Source organism: Epinephelus fuscoguttatus, linkage group LG15 (assembly GCF_011397635.1).
Source record: "Epinephelus fuscoguttatus linkage group LG15, E.fuscoguttatus.final_Chr_v1".
In the NCBI taxonomy this organism is placed as follows: Eukaryota; Metazoa; Chordata; class Actinopteri; order Perciformes; family Serranidae; genus Epinephelus; species Epinephelus fuscoguttatus.
In genome coordinates, this window is record NC_064766.1 from 13,589,523 (window position 1) to 13,613,107 (window position 23,585).

General features: G+C 40.9%; 1 protein-coding gene across 2 annotated transcripts in view; it reads left to right on the top strand.

Annotated features, from left to right (window-relative positions):
- Nucleotides 1-23,585, top strand: part of LOC125901645 (contactin-associated protein-like 4) — a 151,239-nt gene that overhangs the window by 96,563 nt on the left and 31,091 nt on the right. For both annotated transcript variants that reach the window (XM_049597411.1, XM_049597412.1), the window contains exons 13-18: nt 1,692-1,892; nt 3,657-3,819; nt 6,759-6,886; nt 7,604-7,774; nt 12,264-12,482; nt 21,356-21,595. In XM_049597411.1, the coding sequence (XP_049453368.1) occupies nt 1,692-1,892; nt 3,657-3,819; nt 6,759-6,886; nt 7,604-7,774; nt 12,264-12,482; nt 21,356-21,595 (1,122 nt within the window). The remainder of the gene's footprint in view (nt 1-1,691; nt 1,893-3,656; nt 3,820-6,758; nt 6,887-7,603; nt 7,775-12,263; nt 12,483-21,355; nt 21,596-23,585) is intronic.

Here is a 23,585-nt window from a genome sequence, read left to right on the forward strand (position 1 = left end):
GTATCATGATGATAAAGAACATAGCTGATTTAATATTTATCTCCTTTTACATGTTTCTGACCATCTGCATCAATTTGCTACATTTACATAATTGCTGACATTTGGATAGTTTGGTGATATATGGATGTTAGGGTAATGCTCTGTATGGATTTATGATGAATACTGGCACATTTATTTACCTCTGTCATTGACTAGTCCTTTGATAGGTTTGAAGAAGAAAACATATTTTCTTTACCTAATTGCCTGGATGGCAGTGTGTGTGTTTGCTCAAGAGATTTCAGACCAGGGGTTCCCAACTTTTCAATGCTAGGTCGCCCAAATAGCATTAGCTTATGGCAGGGGCCCCTTATTTGCAAGATGTTTTTAAAAATCCTTTGGCACTAAGAGGGCAGATGTTAAAAAAAAAATAAAAAATAAAAATAAAAAAAAATCACAAAACAAGAACTTCTGAAAATATTTCCTTATTCTTAATCCTGTGATGATGCAGTGATGATAATGAAAGGGATTTTTTTTGCCCGTATTTTCATTGCGGGGCCAGCACCCGGTCTGCATCATTGCAGCAGAATTTCACCGGCAACAGCGGCGTTTATGTCAACATGACCACATGGCTCATACAACACAAACAAGTCAAGGGAGACTGATAAGACAGAGAACTGATAACTGTCATTCAGACTTACATAAAATCATATTGTGAACATTACTTTCCATGTAAGCGATTATTTATAGACATGGAAGGCTACCATGGTTTTTTGCCCTGTAGGCCAACAGTCATAGTTTTGTCACCTGATGATTATGTGGCTGTGGCCACTGACCAAAAAATTACATTCCAATTAAACAGCTTTCCCGGCCCTCGCCCTTACCTGTTAAGCGAAGCACTGACGCGCTAATATGAAGTGGACCCAATGTTTCAAACAGTTTAATTTATTTTGGTGCTATTTTGGTGATGGCAAATTTAAAAGGTGGCATATTATGCACAGTGGACTTTTTCATGGCTTTTTTTTAACATAAAAGGTGTGTCTCTGGTGTGTCCCCTAAACTGTGAGAAAAGACCATCCATTCTTTTTTTCGTCTGCTCTATATCAGAGCATGTGTGTAACCATGAGCGTGTCAGATTTGTTGCTGGATATGGCACCCTGTGGAGCTGTATGGCACTCAGGTTCTGGGATGAATCAGTGTAGAACTACCTCCAGCTAGGTGAAAACCCCCACCCAAGGAGTAACTGCTGAATTGCCCCTGCTGCCGGCCATTGTGATGTCTGTGCCCACCAGTAAACAACACTACCTGCTCTGTTTTTGGCTGCAAAACCAACACAAAAGCCAGTATGCCGCCATCACTGGATGATGTCAAGACCCAGCAGATTCTCTTTATTTATATATGAATTGTGCTTACAATCATTGGAAAAATGTGTGTGTGTGTGTGTGTGTGCAAATAATTTTACTCCAGATGTCTCTGTTAGTGCAGCTGTAAGCAAAACAGTGTGCAGAAGTTTTTCCACTTTAAGACAAAAAAAAGTGAAATAGAAAGAGGACAGAAAAGTTACACTTCAAGGTTAAAACAGGGATGGGAAGAAGATACTATCTGTCTGATTTTCAGCCCTGTAAGTTACAGTAAAAAGCCAAAATACCTTTGACCATGCAGTGAAATTTGCGTCATAGTAACAGTTATGTTTTCTTGTTTTTGTCTGTCTACAGAGGAGGACACATGGATGGTCATCCAGCACAACAACACAGAGCTGACCAGACTCCGACCATCTCCAGGTGGAAACCAGCATTCAGTTCACTTTGACTACTCGACTAAAGAAGAGCAACTGTTGGCCGCCATTAGCCAATCAGAATACTGCGAACAGGAGCTGTCCTACCACTGCAGGAAGTCCCGCCTCCTTAACACTCCAGGTAAGGGCTCTTTTTGTCTATGTAGAAATGTAGGTAACAGTGTATTTAGCTCTGTCACTGTCCAGACTCAGATTTTCTTTGCACGGATTAAAACCAGAAAAATAAGGCCTAACTTGAAGCGTGTTGATGCAGGCTGGCTTTGTGAAAGATCCTTTGTGCTTCATTTGCCTCTGGCACAAAAAAACAAAAGGTTTTACTCAGACTAAACAAGGGCAAACAAATGATCATCTTTGAAGTAGTAAAATATTCTGTTAGTGTTTTTCTTTTCTATCAAGGACTTGATTTACTCAAGATGTAACCACCGAACCGCATGGATAGTTGTTTTACATTTTTCTGCTGTCTTTGAATCTAATTTTATCAGAGTGAGTTATGAGGCGTTTTGCTCAAAAACAAAACCTCTGGAGAAAACAATCCGACTCCCTGCGGCTCCACACATCTTTCTCGCTCTACCAGACGAAACAAAATGATTGCTACGCTCATTGCTCTAAACTTAATCAGGCTCCAAGGATTTTCTTCCTTTTTACTAGTGAGCCAGACGAATTGATTGTGTACAATTTGTTTAAATGTCTCCTTCTTTTAGATTGAGTCCAATTAAGTTTTGTTTTTTTGTTTTTTTTCAAGGGTCTGCTCAGTGTCTCTCTGTCTCCATCAGGTTTACAACTCATTAATTGACCATGGAGCTGTGAAGAACAATGTTTACTTGTGGCAAAATGCTGCCAAAGACAAAGCAGACAGGAAACTATCCATGATGATAGTTTGACTTACATAAATTTTACATTTATCTAATGCATTATGATCCTTTATCCATGGTCTGTCTGGTTGTAGCAAAGACAGTTGGCAGGAAAACAAGATGGGTAACAATTTGGGGCAAACAGATGGACTGAGGAGAGAGGAGGGGAAGGGACAAATAAATGGAGTGTTTTATTTTCTTGGCATTTAATGAATACTCAGAGTGGCTTACAATAAAGTGTACTTGTTTAAAAAGCTGCCGTCTGTACACGAGTGCATGAAATGAGTATTGCATCTCCAGGCAGTGTTTATGGACATACTTTAGTGATGCTGTGCAGGAGAGAAGTTCCAGTAAAAAACATGAAATAAAAGCAACGTAAAGGGAGCTGATTTTTTGAATGAGGAAATGAATAGACCTCTCCTGACCCTAACTTACAATGTTCTCATATTAATGATGCTCCTAGCACACAATAGCGGACATTTTTATTTTATAGCCTCAATGTTTATGTTGTCCAAAAAGTGTTTTTAGTTTTATTGTAAGAGCCAAGATGTACTCTGCAACTTTTCTCAGGGGAAGTGAAGAGAAAGCAACACTTAAAGTGATACTCTGATGATTTTCAATCTTACCAATGCCCATATCTCCCTGCTCATCACTCAAGTTTGACGTCATCTGGCAGATTTGCACTGGCTTTAGGGCTGTTGCTCGAACTACAGATTGTATTTTGTACGCCCGCCACCATGGACAGCAAGAGCCTACAGGCAGATCGAGAGAGAAACCCGCCCCATTTCTCTCTCTTTCTCTCTCAAACACAGACCAAACTCCAAACTGTAAAACTTAGCAGCGCTGCTCAATAATAAACCAAGATTCTCTTACTGTATTAATTTTGCTCACCTTAAATGTTTTCCGAAACATATTTCAGCCTTTAACATCAGTCTCCTTATTCTGATCTGACCTTTTTTGTGAACAAACAAACAAACATGTCCTCATGTATGAGATGCATATCAGTTGTTGCTGATTGTGTGTGTGTGTTTCAGAGGGCTCTCCATTCAGCTGGTGGCTCGGTGGTCCTGGTCCTGGTCGTGTCCAGACGTATTGGGGCGGAGCTCAGCCAGGCAGCCAGCAGTGTGTCTGTGGTCTGCAGGGCGACTGTGTAGACCCACAACACTACTGCAACTGTGACGCTGACCGCATGGAGTGGTACTGAAATTATCACACATATTTATATATTTTTTCTCATCGTTCATAGTCACAAGGTTAAGTAAGTAAGTAAGTCAACTTTATTTATAGAGCACCTTTCACAGGTAAAAACCACAAAGTGCTTCACAAAAGTTAGAACAATAACAAAGAAAACAAAACACAAAGTATAAGCGTAAATGCAAAGATGCATAGATATGAGGAGAAAAAAAACAAAAAACAAAACAGAATTAACCGAATACCAAGTCTTTAAATGCGTTTTAAAAGTATCAACAGAGTTTAAAGAGCGTAGTGAGAAAGGCAAAGCATTCCACAGTCTGGGAGCTACTGCTTGAAATGATCTGTCGCCTCTGGTCCTAAAGCGTGTGTGAGGAACAACTAGCAGCTGTTGGTCACATGACCTCAGACTGCGGGTGGGAGTGTACGGCTGTATAAAATCAGACAGGTAAGAAGGAGCTTGTCCCTGCAAGGCTCTAAAAGTGAGAACTAAAATTTTAAAATGAATTCTAAAATGCACTGGTAACCAGTGCAGAGATGCTAAAACAGGAGTGATGTGTGCCCTTTTGTTTGTTTGGGTTAAAAGCCTTGCAGCAGAGTTCTGAACAACCTGGAGACGGTCAAGCTCTTTCTTATTAAAACAAGTAAAAAGACTGTTACAATAATCTAAACGAGATGAAATAAAAGCATGAATAATCATTTCCAGTTCAGCCTTTGACACCAGTGTTCTTATTTTGGAAATGTTCCTCAGATGGAAGAAGCAATTTTTTGTTACTAGTTTTGAGTGATGCTCTAAGGACATCGTTGAATCAAAAATAACACCTAAGTTCCTCATCTTTGGCAGGACAGACGAGTCTAGAGCACCAATATGCTGCTTAAACTGGGCGATAATGCTATCGGGGGCAATAATTAATGTTTCCGTCTTGTCTGAGTTCAGCTGTAGGTAGTTGTCACTTAACCACTGTTGGATGATAGTCAGGCAGTTAATTAAGGAAGACAGTTTATGGAGCTCAGTGGCCTTGAATAAGCAGTACAGCTGGATGTCATCAGCATAGAGATGATATGAAACATTGCTAAATTGTCCAATTAACTGTCCAAGGGGAAGTAAGTATAAAAGGAACAGAATGGGTCCTAGGACAGAGCCCTAAGGTACCCCACATGACAGCCCTGTTGTTTCAGACATGATATGGTTTGCAGAAACACTAAAACATCTGTCAGAAAGGTAAGAGGAAAACCACTTTAAAACTGAACCAGAGAACCTAACCAGATCCTGGAGTCTATTAATGAAAATATTATGGTCGACCGTGCCGAAAGCTGATGAAAGGTCTAACAGAACCAAAACTGTGTGTTTACCAGAATCAGCTGACATCGAGATGTCACTGGAGACTTTAAGTAGTGCGGTTTCAGTGGAGTGCTCGTTGCGAAAACCATACTGAAATATGTCCAAGACCTCATGATTCTCTAAAAACACTGCGAGTTGCTCTGCTACAACTTTTTCTAAAATTTCTGATATATATGGCAATTTGGAAATTGGCCTATAATTTTTGAGCTGTAATGGATCCAGACTAGGCTTTTTGAGTTTTTAGGATGTCTTGCTTCTGCATGTTGTGTTAAATTGAGGTGTAGTCTTCCCAACTGAATTTTTGCTCTCAGAGCTGGGAGTAGGTCACCCATGCACAAGCCACAAACAAGTCTCAAGTTTTAACCTTAAAGTCTCAAGCAAGTCCCACATTACTGTGGTGGAAATCAAGCAAGTTACAAGTCAAGTCATTGCTCAGGTTAAGCAAGTCACAAGTTAAGTCACATGAAATCCTGATGAGCTGGTCAAATGTTAGCTTTCTACATTTTATCAGCCAATAAACTAATAAGTTAATTTAAAAGGCACATTCAGATACGTTTCTCTGTGTTTTTTGTAGTGACAAATAAAGTTGGATGTTGTGCCACTGATTTTTGAGCTGCAAACGTCACACCACTATTATCTGCTTCCTATCGTCACCTACAACATAATCCTCAACATTGTAGTACTTTTGGACTAACTCCGTCCATGATAGCTGCAGCATGCATTGGCCTCTGCTAGTCTGCTGCATCCTAGTGGGTGGCCAGGTTTGTGCACATTGCATTAGAACCCTAACCCTAATTTCCTTTAGTAGAATACTAAACGTAGTTTGGCAAAGTGACTTGTAACTTTGGCAGTGAAGCAAACAAGAAATCGACTGGGATGATTTGAGCAAAAACACAACAGTTTTAGCTTTGCCCCATGTTGAAATCAATACTGCTTTTGCCTCACTTCCTGCCTTAAATCATTTCCCAGTACAAACTGTTTGTGCAACGGCAACTCTATTTTTACAGACCTGAGCTGCTGCTCTTCAATATTTCATCACACTCTCAAAGTGCTGTATACACTCCTTGCTTCCAGTTCTTCTAGTCCTGGATATATTTTTTATACACAACTATCCTCAGCAGCAAGGCTAACAGGCGGATTATCTTAAGTGCATGAAGCTGTGTGTGGGCGTAAATGGACAGGAGGTGTCTTGTATGGGGAGTAGCTGTTCCAGGAACTGCCAGGGATGGATGTCTACTGTCAGGACGGCTATAATTCAGTTTAGGAATAAATAGGTCCCAGAGAGATTGCACCTACATACTGCAATGTTTTCATCAGCTAGTTACACCATGTAATATTGTCACAACAGTGATGTAACATTCAAAACAAACACCAATAAATCCACGCAAGCAAAGGATCATAATTTGGGATTTGTGAGTGTATTTGTCGATTCTCCACGTCCACCCTTTTTCTTCTTCTGCATATTAATATTGTCCTTATCCTCCCCCTACCTCTCCATTTTCTTTTTTTCTTCTCCTCTCCTCATCCTGCTTCTTTGTCAAATTCATCCGTCATCTCCTACTTACTCAACTATTTTTGTTTCGTCTTTTTTTTTTTCCACCAGGGCTGAAGACTCGGGCCTGCTCACCCATAAAGAGAGCCTCCCTGTCAGGTCTCTGGTGCTGGGTGACATCCAGAGGCCGGGGTCAGAGGCTGCCTACAGGGTGGGACCGCTCCGTTGTCATGGAGACAGTAAGTCCAACCCATTCTTCAGTAGCTGTCTCTTTACAATATGATTCTCAGATGACAGAAAATTGTGGAAATGACTGCTGTCACTTTATTCTGTCAAACTGCTGAACTGACAGACAAAACAAATATTGGTTTTGTTTGAAAACAAATTCTCTTTGGTTTTCCTCGCATAGTGACCTTTTAATTCTGTTTTTTTCCTGCCCAGAATTGCCTTCAGTTAACTAATTTTTGAGGGGAACACTTTTATTTGCTTTTCAGGCAAAGAGTTAGACGAAAGATAGTCACTACTCCCATTGGTCTGTTATAAGGCTACAGCCAGCAGTCAGTTAGCTTAGCGCAGCATAAAAACTGGAAGGAGCTACAGAAGGCTGGCTCTGTCCAAAGGTAAAGGCATCTCTTAAGCTCACCAACACGTTATATATGGTTTGTTTATTGCTTAACTGTTCCTTTAAGTAGTGTTTGAAAACTCAAAAACTCAAGAAAATGAACGTGTTTTTATTACAGCTGTCATGGTGCATTACTAAAACCTTCCCCCTTAAATTGTTTTGTAAGTGCAGTTTCTGATGAACTGTTTAAATAATACATTTGACTCAAATGTCAAAGCAGTGCCAGAATTACTGGCTATGCCATGTTTTCAGTTAATTACCTTCACAGGATGGCTGACTTGTTTCTGATTTCCATTTAAAGATCTTGACAGTGAGTTTTCATTTTGATTCTCAGAGAACTTCTGGAACGCTGCGTTTTTCGACAAGGAGACGTCGTACCTCCACTTCCCCACCTTCCACGGAGAGCTGAGCGCTGATATCTCCTTCCTGTTTAAAACCACTGCCTCCTCTGGTGTGTTCCTGGAAAACCTGGGCATCAAAGACTTCATCCGGATCGAACTGAGCTGTGAGTAGGAGCTGGAGGACGAAGACTGAATCCAAATTTAACACTTAGAGGGGATGTGTGTGTGTGTGTGTGTGTCTTTTAAACCAAGGCTGTATTTATGGCACCAACACTGAGGGAGACCAAATCATCCTGAGGGCCTTGTCATGCATGTCCTGACTGAAGTGAAGTATTATTATTGGTAGGGTGTTACAATAAATTCCTCATTAACAACTGATGGGAACTTTAATGGATCCTAACATTATGCAAAGCTAGCAAGTACAGTATTGAAGAATGTATTGCCTGTTCAAAGAGCTAGCGTCTGCTGGGGTATGGCAACACCACTTGGACAAACCATATCATTATACTAGAACTAGTAGGAATTCATTCATTTATTTTCCGTAACCGCTTATCCTGTTAAGGGTCACGGGGGGCTGGAGCCTATCCCAGCTGACGTTAGGGGAGAAGCGGGGTACACCTTGGACAGGTTGCCGGACTATCACAGGGCTGACATGTAGAGACAGACAACCATTCAGGCTGACATTCGGAATTAGAGTCACCAATTAACCTGCATGTCTTCGGATTGTGGGAGGAAGCCGGAGTACCCAGAGAAAAGCCACACTGACACAAACTCCGAACAGAAGGTCTCCCCCACCAGGAACCCTCTTGCTGTGGGGCTACAATGCTAACCACTACACTACCGTGCTGCCACTAGTAGTAATAATATTGGCAATTTTTTAAGTTTATTCATGGCCAAACATTTGCTAATGATTGGATGGCGGGGCATTGAGCATATCTGAATATTGGAGGGGTTCCCCATATATGTCAATGAATGTCTTGTTTTAAACCTTATATGGTTTGTGTGTGATTTATAGTATGGCAGCAAACAGAATAGACTGCTACTTAACTATAACTCATGGGATTGGTCTCATTGTGTTCCTTTTTGAAGAGGCAGTAGAAAGAAACTTTTTTTTTTCACTTTTAATCTAATTTTCTGATACATTAGATGCCTTGTGTTGAATTATGAACACCTGCGTTCCATAAATCTTTGCTTATATCCTTAAAATTTGTTTTCCATTGCTGGGATTAAAGTGCCTTGGGCTAGAGGATAGAAATATTTTCTCTCACTTATCCCTTAACTTTTGAGGCTGGATGAAACTGGCTGTTTTTTTTTTTTTTTGTTTTTTTTTGGACAAGCTGGTTTGTATGGAGTTTCTGTTTTATTCTGTTGCTGCTTGCATGTTTGCAACATTTTGTTCTGCTCCTGGTCGCATTGTTCATTGTTTTCCGATCAATTTCCTTCCCCCCACAGAATACAGTTGAATACATCGTATACACCGCCATGGACAACATATGCTGGCCCACATGGGACAACATTGCATTCACAACACAACAAATAAAATGTAACCAAGGTGAAATCCATAAAACAGGAACTCATAAGCATTGCAGAGGTTTTTCTGAACCCTTGTTTTTGATTTGACAGTTGCTTTATGAACTCTCAGGGGCATTTCAGCCGTGACCCTCCATTAATTCCTGTTGATTGATTCTTGTGTAATGCACACATTTATGGGCCCCATGGTGTGTCATTTAGATTATGACAGTAATAACCAACAGGGTGTTATTTAGTTTATGGGTGCCATGGAAATGTGGCCGGGTGTGAGATGTGTGTTTATAGCCCGCCATATATTGTGTCATTTAAAATATAGCTGTATTACCCAACAAGGTGTCCTTGTGTTTATATGGTTATGACAGTATTGCGGATGGTATGAGGTACACATTTATGGGCACCGGTGGTGGGTGTCACTCAGAACGGCTTGTATAGATGCCTTGAATCAGTCTTTGCCTATTAAAGCTCTTTCACCTCAGTTTACCTTTTTAGTTTGCTGTTGTGTTGCATTTTGGACAAAGCTGTTTTAGAAATGGGATTTGAAGGGACACACACACACACACACACGCACGCACGCACGCACGCACGCAGAATCTAATACAGAGACACTGCTGCACCAACATCCCCTCTCCTCGGGGAAATCATTGTCAGCGTGGTTGTTCTAGCTCTGAATACTGCTGCTCTGTTGCAGGCCTCCTCAGATCACTTTGTAGCACTGAGTCTGAGAACAATCTCTAAATGAAGTTACTGTAGGATGCTTGGATTGTGTTTCATCTTGCTCTGTACTCCTATAGTAATACATCCTCACCTTCAAGGAGTACAACAAAGGATGATGGTTTGCTTCACCTGCGATCTCCTAAATCTTTTGCTGTTGGTGGAGAGAACAGAGAGCTGAGCAGAAAATGGAAGACGTAGATACAGACGTTAAGCACAGGGGTGCTGTCTGTGGTGCTGAAACAAGGCAGCAACAATGAGGCCAAGGCGCTGGCCATGGTCCTGACTCATGATGCTGTGGTTCAGAGAGAAAGAAAGGCAGTGGCAAAGGGATTATTCAGATTCTTTACATGTAGCACTACTACAAAATAAAATACAAATAAAAGTGAGGAAAAACTCCATTATATGTGAAAGTCCTACGTCACAATTTCACCAAATTAAAAGTCTGGAACTTTAAACATGTCAGTCCTCATTTCAGTTGGAAGTTGAACAAGAGTTTAAAATGCAAAACAAGGTATTTTTTCATAAAGGTTCATAAGGGTCATTTCTGTGCTTAACTGCCTTTTTCAGAGTTTCAAATCAAGTCAATTAAGGTAAGGTTTGAGTGGTTTTTAAGTGTTGTGGTTGTAGCTATGCTATAGTAATTTGTTATACTGTGCAGTTATTTAGTATAACCTATGGTAATGTGTCACAAATGAACTTATTTCTTGTTTTGTGAATAGAATGTTTTTTTTAAACAGATTTAAGGTAAAAAATTGATGATGCATTCCCTGTCACAGCATTTCATAGACAAGAAAAACATATTTCCCTGTGAAATGTAGTGAAGTACCTCAAAACTGCTCAAAACTCAAAACTTTGATTAAAAAAAGATGAATATTTTATTCCATTTCTGCCAATAATTTCTGCCCCCAAATCCTACACACTGGACCTTTAAGATATTATCAGTAAAATGTGTAAAAGTATCAAATACAAAAGTTCACATTATTCACCCTTTCTAAGTGTTAAATCATTATTTAACTATAGTTGTACACCTTTGCAGCATGTTACTGTTGTAGCCGGTCATGGTAGAGCTAATTATAACTTTATACTCTTTAATAGGTAATAATACATTAAATTCTAAAGCTCACTGGTGTTATAGATGTAAAATCTCTATCTAAAAGTACCTCTAAACTGTACAAGTGCAGTTTTGTACTAAGTTTGAAGCTGGGGGTGAAAAGCCCAGAGGACAGTTTGCACCTGCCCGTACCTGGAGGTTACTGAATAACAATTTTTCTGTCACACTGCAAGGCTTAGCAACTTGAAATAAAGACCAGTCTCACAGTCTGGAGAGAAGCATTGCACAGTCTAGTTCCTTCATGTAATCAGTATATAAATTCTTGCCAGACCCTCTAGTCTTGTGTGTTTGTTGTTATCCTCTGAGAACTGTACCCAGTGTGCCTTGGTGGAGGCTCTGTTGGCTTTTGTGGTTATTGTTTTTGTTGTGAAGGGGTTTTTAAACTACATTCCAGGGAGCCCCCCCCCCCCAGGTCTCCATACACTTGAGTCCAACCTACCTGCTTGTTAAAGCTCCTGCCTCTATTCCCATTTGTAGCATTGGCAGGTCTTAGATGCACTGTGGAAGCTGAGGAGAAAAATGCACCTGCCTCCTTAAGCCTAAATTATAAAGTGAGGTTTCAGCAGTGTCTCATTCTCCTTACTTGAGATGCTGTAGACACGTGCTGTTTGCACAAATTAAATGCTGGTGTGGGGTCTGTGGCCTTTTTCATCCTTTCTTAGACTGTTGGAAACGAAGTCTAAACTGTCTCATCAACAACACTGGTGAATGAGTTTTCTGTTCAAACAAAAGAAAGACTATCAGATCTCCGTTTGGTTTCCATTTGAAGACATAATGTTTACTTTTTTGCAAAGTTTCACAAAGACACAACATTTACTTTTTAGATCTTGGCATAGTTTTATCAAAGAATAAAACAAACTTTTTATAGAAAATGATTGGTTGATTGACAGAACTGAACTTATCTCCTTGATTAAATTGGATTCAGTGCAGGGAAAAAAATTATTGTGACAGTTCAATGAAATCACCGTGGTCTCCGAATCTTTAATTTGATTTGTTGGAGAAAAGAAAAAAAAACACACACACACACACACAACAAAACACAACAAAATACATTTGTTTCCTCGGGCAACAGAGTAGCTGCATTATTATTATAATATTTTGTTTGGCAAATAAGTGATAAAATGCGGTCAGACTGGTTGGTATGACAATTGAATAGTCATCCAAGTAGGACTCACACAGTACATTAATTATGAATTCCTCTCTTTTGATACTTCCCTTTGTCCCCTTCCTCCCAATCTCCCTGTTTCCCCATTATCTTATTGTCTTCCCTGCCGCCCCCATCTCTTCCCCTTTATCAGCCTCCACTCAGGTGGTGTTCTCCTTTGATGTTGGTAACGGGCCGCTGGAGGTTCACGTAAAGTCGAGCGTGCTGCTGAACGACAACCAGTGGCATCGAGTCCGAGCCGAGCGGAACGTCAAGGAGGCGTCGCTTCAACTGGATGAACTTCCTGCTGCCACACAGGAGGCTCCTGCTGACGGACACCTCCACCTGCAGCTCAATAGCCAGCTGTTCATAGGTTAGAAGATGTTCTCCTAATTTTCCACTGTCAGATTATTCTGTTTACGCTTTTTTAATAGACTGTTTATGATTATAAGACAGTTGTACAAATGTGTGTGTGAGTTTCTGTGTGAACTTTGGCCTCATTAGTTTGAGTGCTGATGGGTTCAAGGCCCTTTCTCTTGTCTTCTGGGACTGGAGCAAGGGTCTCTTTCAGTCTCTCCATATCTCTCAGGCACTAACTTCCACGCACACGCCTTGTTTCTCTTATCCTACTCCTTTTATCGCTCCTCAGAGAAGCAGAAGTTCAGCGCTTCTGTCTCTGCACCTCCTCCTGAAGTCAGCAGCTTGATCACAGAACTTGTAGTCGAATATTTTTTTAGTCTCTCCCGGCAGAAAAAACTTTGTTCCTTTTGCAAGTTCACATCAGGCTGCACTCTACGAAACACAGACAAGAACAGTGCTTTGTCTTGCTTCACAAGCTTTCGTAGAGAATGAGTTATTTACATAGGAGGCCACTGCAGTCATCTTTTGTCATCGTTACCAGGGAGTGTATACCCGACAAAAAGGGTTCACAGTCAAGTGTATTTATATCACAGGCAAGTCTCCAAAGACTTTACAGAGACTGACAACAATTAAAGTTACGTTTATAGGCATCTACCTGCACAGCGCCCCAGTGTAGTCAGGGCTTTATAAACAATATTCTGATTTACAACACCATGCGTACGCCTGCCAGTACACAATTTCCTTTTATAAATCCTAAATCAACTTGGAATCGTTTGCACGTACAGCAGCCTTATATTATGCCCTCTACATGTCCACATTCAACCATAAGTGATCAATGCAAAGCACCTCATGAATGCTGATGCATAGACATGAGCCAGCTAATCAATGGTTCTTTACAGTGATTCATGGCAACAACTGAGAGAAAGGCCAAGGAAACATTTTCCTGACACAGAAATTGAGGTGCTTGTGGGTGAGGTGGAGGTTAGAAAGCACATGCTGTTCAGTGGCCACAGCAGTGGGATTAGAAACAAAAGGAAAGGTGGTGAGTGGTAATATGTTGCTGCTGTGGTTAGTGCAGTGAGTTCATCAAGACTGGACTGGACTGACTGGAGAAGCCTAGTTAACGTGATTGAGGTGAAAATGAGTCAGTATATTCATGCTTATTATTGAGAAAAGGAAAGACAGCCTTTGCTGGGTCCTGCCAGCTGCCACAGCCTGGCATCATCCAGCTGTGCACAGTGGGTACCACAGCCAACCACCAGTCCAGCACACAGTCCGGCCCCAGCCCTCTCCTCTGCGCTTCGGTGGAGGGGAATGTGATGGTGAGACAGCGCTAATGAAATATTGAGCAGAATTTGAGATCTGAGTTGACTTATATCTTGTACAGTCAGAAGATGCTTATGGAAAAGTTATGTCTCACTAGCACAGGCACAAATAATACTGCTGCATTTAAATGTTTATGTAGTGGATCTATAAGAAACGTGTGATTTGAGGTAAAGTTAAATGTGTGAAATATGCCACATATTCCTCTCACATTTAATTTCAACAGTCTGGCACCACCTCACCATCTGTGTTGCCAGTTTCCCATCTCCAAAATGTTTGTACACATGGGTCAGATTCCTTTTATGTTAATGCATAGAAAGACTAAATGCAGACAAAATGCAACTACAGTGATGTGAAACCCCAAAAAAAGAGTGAATCATATGCTGGCTTTACTTAAACTTTTGATGGTGAGCTTGTTTACAGTTAGTAACCAACACTCGGGCACAGAATACCTTCAAATTCAATGTCTCTTAACAAAAACACATTGTGTGAATGCATTTTCTTCCTCATAAAACATTTGCAGAGCCACACTTTGTGAGAAATGGAAACCTACTGTGGAATAGCACGCAACCAGGACTATACATCATGCATTCTCGGAACCCATCGGCTGTATTCGGCGTCTGACTTCCGACGGCGATACAGCCTCTGGGGGCAGACCCCCGATTTTTTGGCATTGTGGTTTGATTTGGGCGGAGGAGGCGAATTTCCGTTTCTGATTTCCGTTTATATATAAGTAAATATGCTGAACCATTGCGATGGATTCAGAGTTTGCACTGATGCCAATTATGTTCCGCCTTGTTAGTTCACCGCACGGACAGTTTAACCTGGTAACAACTGCAACCTGCTCAAACGTGATTGGTCAATATCACGTGGACTACGAACAGCCTACAACCGGAACCCAGGGCTCTTCCGCTCTTCTTCCTGAGGCAAAATCTCTGGGGTTTGCCTACAGACTCCACATTCACTGAATGTAGAGTCTGTATATAGAGACTATACATTGTGTAACCTGTGCACACAAGATACTGAGAAAATGCGTACCCACTCTTAAAAATATTGCACCATCACACTGCTAGTGGTCAAAAACCTCACTGGGTACCCTCTTGAGGCAGCTGTGGCTCAGAGGTAGAGCGTCCACCAATCAGATGACCGTGGGTTCGATCCCCAGCTCCTCCAGTCCGCATGCCTCCCTGGGCAGGATACTGAACCCCAAATTGCTCCCGATGGCTGTTCCATCAGTGTGTGAGAGCGTGTGAATGGTTACTGAGTAGCAGATGGCACTTTGTATGGTAGCCTTGGCCTCCAGTGTGTGAATGTGTGTGTCGATAGGTGAATGTGACTCAGTGGTGTAAAGAAGACTAGGTGCTATATAAGTGCAGTCCATTTACCATTTAACAAACAAAAGACACGAAAGAAATGAGTACATCTAACTAAACAACACTTGATCACCACATAGATGCGAGTTCCATTGAATTACCAGGCTGGAAAGACATAACAGCCTGATAAACAAGCACCACAGACAGAAAGCCTCTGGGAATACATGAAAAGATAACGGTAGGAAATACAAAAATAATTAGTTTTTTTGTTTTGTTTTGTTTGTGTGAGTTAAAACACATGAGTTGGGTTTAGATTTTACTCTAATATCAGTTTTAATTCTAAGAACAGCAAGGTTTCCTTCATTAATCCCGTTAGGGGAAATCAGATTTTCTGAGGTGTGACTGCTTTGTCTTTAAAATCACTGTTGCTCTTTGACACATGCTGAACTGTTATTGTCTAATTTCTATTAGGCTGTGATGAATACAGAGGGTGCCATTTGACTAATTTATATACAGGGTATCCAGTGCTGCAGCTAAAGTTTAGCAACAGGAAGAACATGGTGCAATCCTCCAGAATGCTGCGTATCCCCATTGCTCTGAGAATTAATTCTCAGAAAAAGGCAAAAGTTTTTTTCCCCACATACTGTATGCTAATCTACCATTGGCTGATGCTTGTTGTCTGCTCAGCGGTACTGGATATGAGAGGTGCTGAGTCCACATCTCTATTCTGTCAGGCTTCTCCTGCCATTTCAGACCTGCTAACATCTTGGAGCTTGAACCTCTATTCAGAGTCCTACGTACTCTAAAGGCAAAATAAATATTCTGTTTCAAAGTGCTAAACTGTTATTGGTTAAATGCCATCAGCTCCTCAGCACTATGGGATAAGGAAGTGCTGAGTCGATGGTTTCTGACCACCAACAATAATGATGTTTAATAAATAAAGCATGCATCAGGGAGCAGTAATACGTAGTGTAGTGTGTGATGTGATTTCTTGCAGTGAGGGTCAGTAAATAATCTGTAATTGAAGCTGAACCTGTAATTGATTCATCAGGCAGTCATGTAATTAGCCACCAGCAACCTGAGAGCCTCTAATCCAGCAGACCTGCTTATCTCAGCGTCATCAGTTCAATACCACAATCTGAATTCTCAGTGTGACCCCTCACTTGAGCTACAGGGGGAAAAAATAATGAAAACCCGTCATTTATTATCAGGTGTTATCATTCTGCAAATATTGTGTTTGTCACTGCACATCAGTAAACACACACTGCGGAGGGGAAACAAACCAACAGTGATGAGATTGGATGACGGCAGCAGCAGCAGGGAAATCGAGGTGCATATTGATTGGCTGAATGATCCGCTCTGAGGTCACCAACATCAGCCTAAACCTAAATATATTTACCTCTGAATTATCAGTACAGTACACTAGATTTGTGTGCTCGAGTGAAAATGCACTGTTGTTATTTCCCAGAGTGGTTTGGTGATGGATGTTTGTGTTAACATATTAGACTTGATGGTCTTGATTTGACATTTGACATTCAGGAATGAAGAATTTCGACCCTCCTTGTTTAGTGTAAAAGCAGAGACAAGAACAATGTATTTTTTGTTAAAGTGTCATTGAGGAAGCTAACTGTATGCCAGAAATGGAAATGTGATGCACACAGTATTGGCTCAGTTTGCATGCAATCATAAGTCACAACATTGCTATACAAGATATAAGATTATGTACATCTTATTTATGGGCTGTAATCCCACCTTCAACAAATTCATGAGGAAAAATGTTTTTTTGTTTGGCTTTCTAATCCTTGTGTAATCCTTGTATGTGCATTTTCAATAGATAAACTGTTGTCACATGCGGTGCATTTATGAGACCTTTACAGATTTAAAAGTCAGACTACTTAGTTTTACAAATTAATGTACATAAATCCAAAGGCCATAATTCATTTAACAATGTATATTTATGAGCCTTAATTATTCCTTCTACCGATTTATAAGGCAGTGAATTACATTGTCTCAATTAATAACCCATTTTATTGCCCTGCATGGATTTATAAGCCATAGGATTGCTTTTCCACTTTCTTTATTGCCTGATATTTGTAGGTGTAAAATATCCACACGCAGCAGTTTCAAGTGAAAGATTTTTGCAATCATTGCAAGCAGCATTTCACATTACTTCCTGTATTGCCTGGTTTAGATAGATAACCAGTAGTTTATTGGTGCTGCGTCGGCATCAGTGTTGGCTGGTGTGTTGAGATATTTACTTTCTGCGCCCTGTGAGAGGTGTCATTAAGAGACCATATTTCCATTTAGTTGATATTCACTCCTATGGCCAACTCAGAGTCACTGATTAACCTAACCCACATGTCTTTGGACTGTGGGAGGGAGTCAGAGAACCCGGAGAAAACCCACTGACACGGAGAGAACATGCAAAGTCTAATCAGAAGCGTATTTGAAGCCTGAACCCTCTTGCTGTGAAGCAACAGTGCCTAGCCACTGCACCAGCGTGCCGCTTGTAGTGGTTGATATCAACGTATCAAATCCTCATGGTTACAGCAGAGGCTAAATCAAATCTCCATATTGGGCCCTGTTTCAGTGGCAGCACAAAAACTGGCACAAACAGTGCATCACAAAGAACTATTAATATAATTAAAACAGAGACGCAGGTGATAAAACAATCTGCATCTATGAATTTAAATAGGTGACTTCATATTCAGTAGTTGTTGAAGTGATGGATAGAAAGACACTGCTTTATTGATCATAAATTTGATTTGTACTTTATAAATATGTGGCAGATGGCTCAATCTGGTGTGTGTTTTGTTGCCTAATATCTTTCCTTCATGTCTTCTCAGAGCAGAGGTTCCACTGACTTATATGTAGTCGAAACTCTCTCTGCTCTGGAGTTTTCTTCTGCAAACTCTCCAGTTTGAGGTCCATTCTCTTTTCACACTCTGCTGTCTGTTCCTGCAGGCTGAGGTTCTTTGTATTGTAAGCCACGCACTTTGCCTTTCATGCTGCTTTGATCTTCGGTTCACTAATTGTTTCTGCGTTCACTCCCATGTGGTCTCATACTGTATGTATGGAGTGTGCTCTCACAGCATGATCTCGTGTAGAGAGGCTGCGTTCGTCTTGTTTGAGCTGAGGTTGTATATAAGGTTGAAATTCTCACTTGATCCTGAAGGTCTCATTTGGTCAGAGGTGGGGTTTATCTGCAGTTGGTCTCTTTGATCTTTGCTTTAATCTTTACTCTGCAAATCACTCATTATGCCTTTCTAGAAATCATCTTACCTTCCCAGAGGTGGATCCTATAAACACCGTCTTTATTTGATGTTTTATGATCAATGTTTTACTGCTGCATAGGTGGATGAATCTCTCACTGGGCAGGCATAGCTGTACAGCTGTACAGTTTGTATGGCTGTTCATAGTTTCCATATTTTGAAGGTTTCACTCTCAATGGCTATTCATAGATTTACAATGTCTATATAATGTACTCAGTGTGAGATTAAGAGTGGAAAACAAATCAATGAAGACAGAAATGCCTATTGAAGACCTTAGTATATATAATAACACTTTTAGAAAATCTAAATCAATACGAAAGATAAGATTCGCCAGCAAGCGTCTAGTGGCCGCTAGAGATGCGCAGATGGTGTTTGAGCAGCTTGAATCCCCGTGCGCTCATCAATCATCCACCCGCCACCCACCCGACGTAATTATCTTCTAAAATTTAGAGACCCGCACCCGCACCCAACCCGCGCCAAACATTACGTTATTGTTTTTACATTTAAATTATGTCCAGCCGTTCGTAGACATACATGATACTGCAGCTGTTGCAAATGGCAAACCCGCCCTCAGTTTCTTCATCAGAGTTGCTAACAATGACACTGAAGCGCTCCCAAACTGAACTTTTCCCTTCCTTTTTTTTAGTTTTAAGTTCTCCTGATTTTAATTTGTCTCACTGTTTTGGCATCCATGGCAAGGAGGTTTGGCGCTGGTTTGATTCGGGACCCCTCACGTGGGGCGTTGCCATGGAGGTATTATACAGGGCGTTGCCGACGGTCTGACATCTACAGTAGTTGGTCATTTTGCGCCTGACGATTTTTATTTTTTTTTTTTGAAAAGTGCTAAATAAGTAAAGGTTATTAAATACGAATATAACTGACAAATCCACCCACAATCCACCCGAAATGAATTACAATGCTAATTTTTATTGGCCCACCCACCCGTGGATTGCGGATATCCGCGGATGTTGCAGATATATCAGGAAGATTTGCATCTCTAGTGGCCACATCTTGGGCCAGGCTCAGCCTTAATGAATAACATGGAGCAGCCACCCTGTGGGCCCACCACCTGCATGGACTGGCATCAGGGCAAGGTGCATTATGTGCGGGGCGGCAGGCAGGGGCAGGGACCCAGGCTTGCTGACCCCTGGTGTCGCAGATCAGAGGAACCATCTGTTTATTATTTATGTACATTTATAATGGTCTAATGTTGGGAAAAACTTCCCAAAGTGTGAATCTTTCAATTGGGAATTGCATTGGCTGTAAGAGGCATCAGTCAACAGTCAAACTGCTTGTTACTGGCTGGCTCTATAGACCGAAAAGAGAGGCAGGCTCTTCCTTTAACACAGGCTCTTATTGGCTGTTGTAGGCTGTGGAGAGGACATCAAAGCTCCTATTGGCTTATGTGAGGTGTCAGTCAGAAGGTCAGAGTGCAGTGGTTATTTTGATACTGAGCTATTGGCAATATTCACACACAATCTGGAGATATTATGAACAGTATGTGGAGAAATAAGAACTTTCGAAATGATGCAGTGGCAGTACGTGGATTATCTATGGATGTAATAATGTGATTGGACTAAATGTTCAACTATATTTGGATCGTCTGGACCTTTGCGACTGTATCATGATCGTTTGTGTTGTAACATGATGGATTTGTGGCTTATGATCAGGCTTTATAGGTAAGTTATAACTCTTGATTGTGTGTTGGTTGTCTGACAAAGGCATTCATTGTACCTGCTGTGGTGTTAAGTGTCTTGAAATGGTCCGCATCAATTAAATCGCAGGAATCTTGGCTTTATAATGATATATCCTCTGAGTAACAACTTCAACACAGCAGTTGTTTGCATATTAAATTCTTTAATAAACCATACAGCCATTGGATCTATGCACTGCTGAATTAGGAGTGTACATTGGTTTAATTAGATATTATTAAGATTACTAATTCAAAAATGAATTTCCAGTACAATATATTCAAGCCTCTGACTCACTGCAATCATTGGCACTCTGTGTTATTAGTGTAGTAGTGTCAACAGCTTTTCCAGTTTTTGCGATGCCTACCTATTTTTAATGATTTACCATCTGGGACTTATATCAGAGCAGAACAAGGGGCCAAATAGAGCCCAGTGATTTACTGGTGTGAAAAGCTGCTACTGCTGAACAGTAGGAAGTTGTCAGCTTTGAACACTGAGCACAAAGAGCTGGCATGTCAGAACTCTGAGGACAATAACAAGTTCAATGTGTGATCTTTGCAGAAATGACAGGTTGTCAGGTTTGAATTCTTGCTGCTGCCATCACATTCGAGGGCTCAGTGTATACAGTATGTGTGTGCGAAGGTGGACATGTATGTTTGATGTCTTTTCAGTGTCCTCAGGTTTGTAGCTATTCTTAAAGAAATCAGATTCAACGTGAGGAGCTGGAGATGGTGCAAGAAAAAGTGATTGAAAGGGAAGGAAATCTGCCTTTCTGCTTCACAGAGACAGACATAGGACCAGACACTTACATTTCAGCAAGGCAGCCAACCATCTAGTTAGCCAGTCAGCCATTAGAATGATGCTATACAGACAGACAGACAAAAAAGACAGCTGTTGAAACTCAGTTTTCCACCTACAGCTTGTTGCCTCATTGCTGTTTCATCATTGTGTCATTTCATAAGAAGAGTGTTGACAGTTTGGAGCTTCTGGGGGAAGCACAGGCGACATGTGGATCTGCTGTAGATGACGGGAGGAGGAGAAATGAAAAACTGGAGAAAAAAAACATACAGACTTGTCAACACACAGAGAAGTGAATGAAAGGCTGGGACAAAGAGGAAACACAGAGATATTTGTTCTGGGAGTGCTAGCCTTGATTCCTACATGCTTTGACAGTGATTGCTTGTGATATTATCTGTAACATAACAGTTCCAGCTACAAATAAAGTTCTAAATGAAGTATTTAAAACTCAAAAACATGAGATGTAAATAAATGTTTGTATGATTTCAGGAGGCACAGCGTCCAGGCAGAAGGGCTTTCGGGGCTGTATTCGCTCCCTGCAGCTGAACGGTGTCACTCTGGACCTGGAGGAGAGGGCGAAGATCACACCCGGGGTTCGACCCGGCTGCCCGGGTCACTGCAGCAGCTACGGCTCACTGTGCCAGAACCAGGGTCGCTGTGTGGAGAGAGCCAACGGCTTCCACTGTGACTGCAGCCTGTCCGCATACACTGGAGTCTTCTGTCACACAGGTACACACATACTGTCTTTACTTTCCTTCTTGTTAGCAAACATATTTGGAGGACAATTTTTATTAAATGTGACTTCTGACTCTGGCTTATGACTGGCATCTAAGCGTTTGCAGCCACATATTAATCACTTAAAATGTATAGTCTTGTACACCACCTGTTGTGCAGACTTGTAACAAGCAGCCATGCACACCTCGGTCTGGGTCAATTATAAGCTTTTATATTGATATTGTAACAGTATCATTGTTATATATTGGCTAATATTATTAACATATGTAGGCTATGGGTTGGTGCATATCATGACTCTATAAATCTAATACTCCAACCTTGAGTTGGATTGTCTACTGCAACGCTGTTGACAGTGGTGTTTTCTTTCCATATTGCGTTTTTCCGACTTCCTTTGGTGCCACTCTTCAGGCTGCCGAAAGGAACCAACTGCTTTAGCTGGACCTGAGTCATCAATGTTTCCATTTCTAACTCACTAGGGGTGAGGCCTCTAAACCCAGGATGTATTAAGATGGGTTATGAAATGAGAATTGTTTTCAGCTGCCACATTTATCAACACTCGATTGTTCCTACACTGTGATTGGTGAGATAACAAAGTTTTATGAATTATATGTGAACCCTATTGTTAAATGATTTCTTCACTCTGATCTGCGCTGGTTAGATTGATAAATGAGGGGCCACTGTGTGTGTCCTTGAAGTCTAACAATGTGTTGAATGCATTTCTTACCTCATAAAACATTTGTACAGTTGTTTTTGAGAATATATGAGATCACTTTTAACATCGCTGTTTAACTGCAAGCAGTCATCTTTTTCACTGCCTTTGTATGCCCATTGCTACCTTTTTTTTCTTCATTGTTCAGTGGACAAAGTTGTCCCTGTTTTTATAAAGCTGAAGCCATTGGAAAGCTTTACTCTATTTCATATTTCTCTTTCACTCAAACAAAATGGTGCACACTGTCACATCATGCCTCGCTCCCCTCGTCTTTGCTTTATATTTACTGCAGCTGACTCTTATATCTCCACATCAAAGGTTTGCATCTGCTTGTGCTTCCTTTAGGAGGAGAATGAAAAAGTTGACACGGGGAATGCATTTGAGCAGAGTCCCTCACTCTGCAGATGAGCCCTGAATGTCTGTGTCTCCATGAACATGATGTCTAATCAGTCATTTAGTGCATATAGGCAGTTATATCTATGGGACTGTAATACAGCTGGTTCCCAACCTGGGGGTCCTGACCCCCACGAGGGGTCTTCAAAGTTTCATGGGGATTCACAAGGCCTTCTTGGTTTTATGGGGTGAAAAAGAACTTTTCAAAAAATATATACAGTAGGCCTATCTCAACTTTTCAATACAATTGTTATTTTTTGAGATTAGATTATTATTCAAGATATTACCTTAAAAAATCTCAAAGGATAAGGTAACAGTGAGACCTGAGTACAAGCTATATTCCCAAAACCTTCCCTCACTGCTAAACAGTTTCGTTCTACAATAGAGAAGTGGGAAGTTAAAACAACCAAAGAGCTAACAGAACAATAGCCAAGCCAAGGAGAAGAAAACACTGCCTTTGTCATAAGCCTTCTGAGTATGTATGATAGCCCGAAAGTCCCTCAAATGGGGAACTTTGTGAGCAATTTTGCAAGCACAGTGTGAAACAATACACTGATCACAAGAAAAGTGATGTTGCACATCAAATTAAACAGCAGAACCTGAGCTACTAGGCTGTAAAAACCCTTTTTACATGCCCCAAACACAGCTCAAACAACAAGTAAAACAACAACAAATCCAACTCCATACAGCACCGATATCCCGACCCACTCGGTATATTTCGGGCTCTAACTTGACCACACGTTATGCAAAAAACACGCCATTCATCTCAAATGAAAACTGACTCCGCTGTTTCCACACATATGTGCCAAATCACTCTACCACAAAACATCAGAAAGCTACAGGCCAAAGAAGAACAACAACAGAAATCTTTTTGCCAAAATA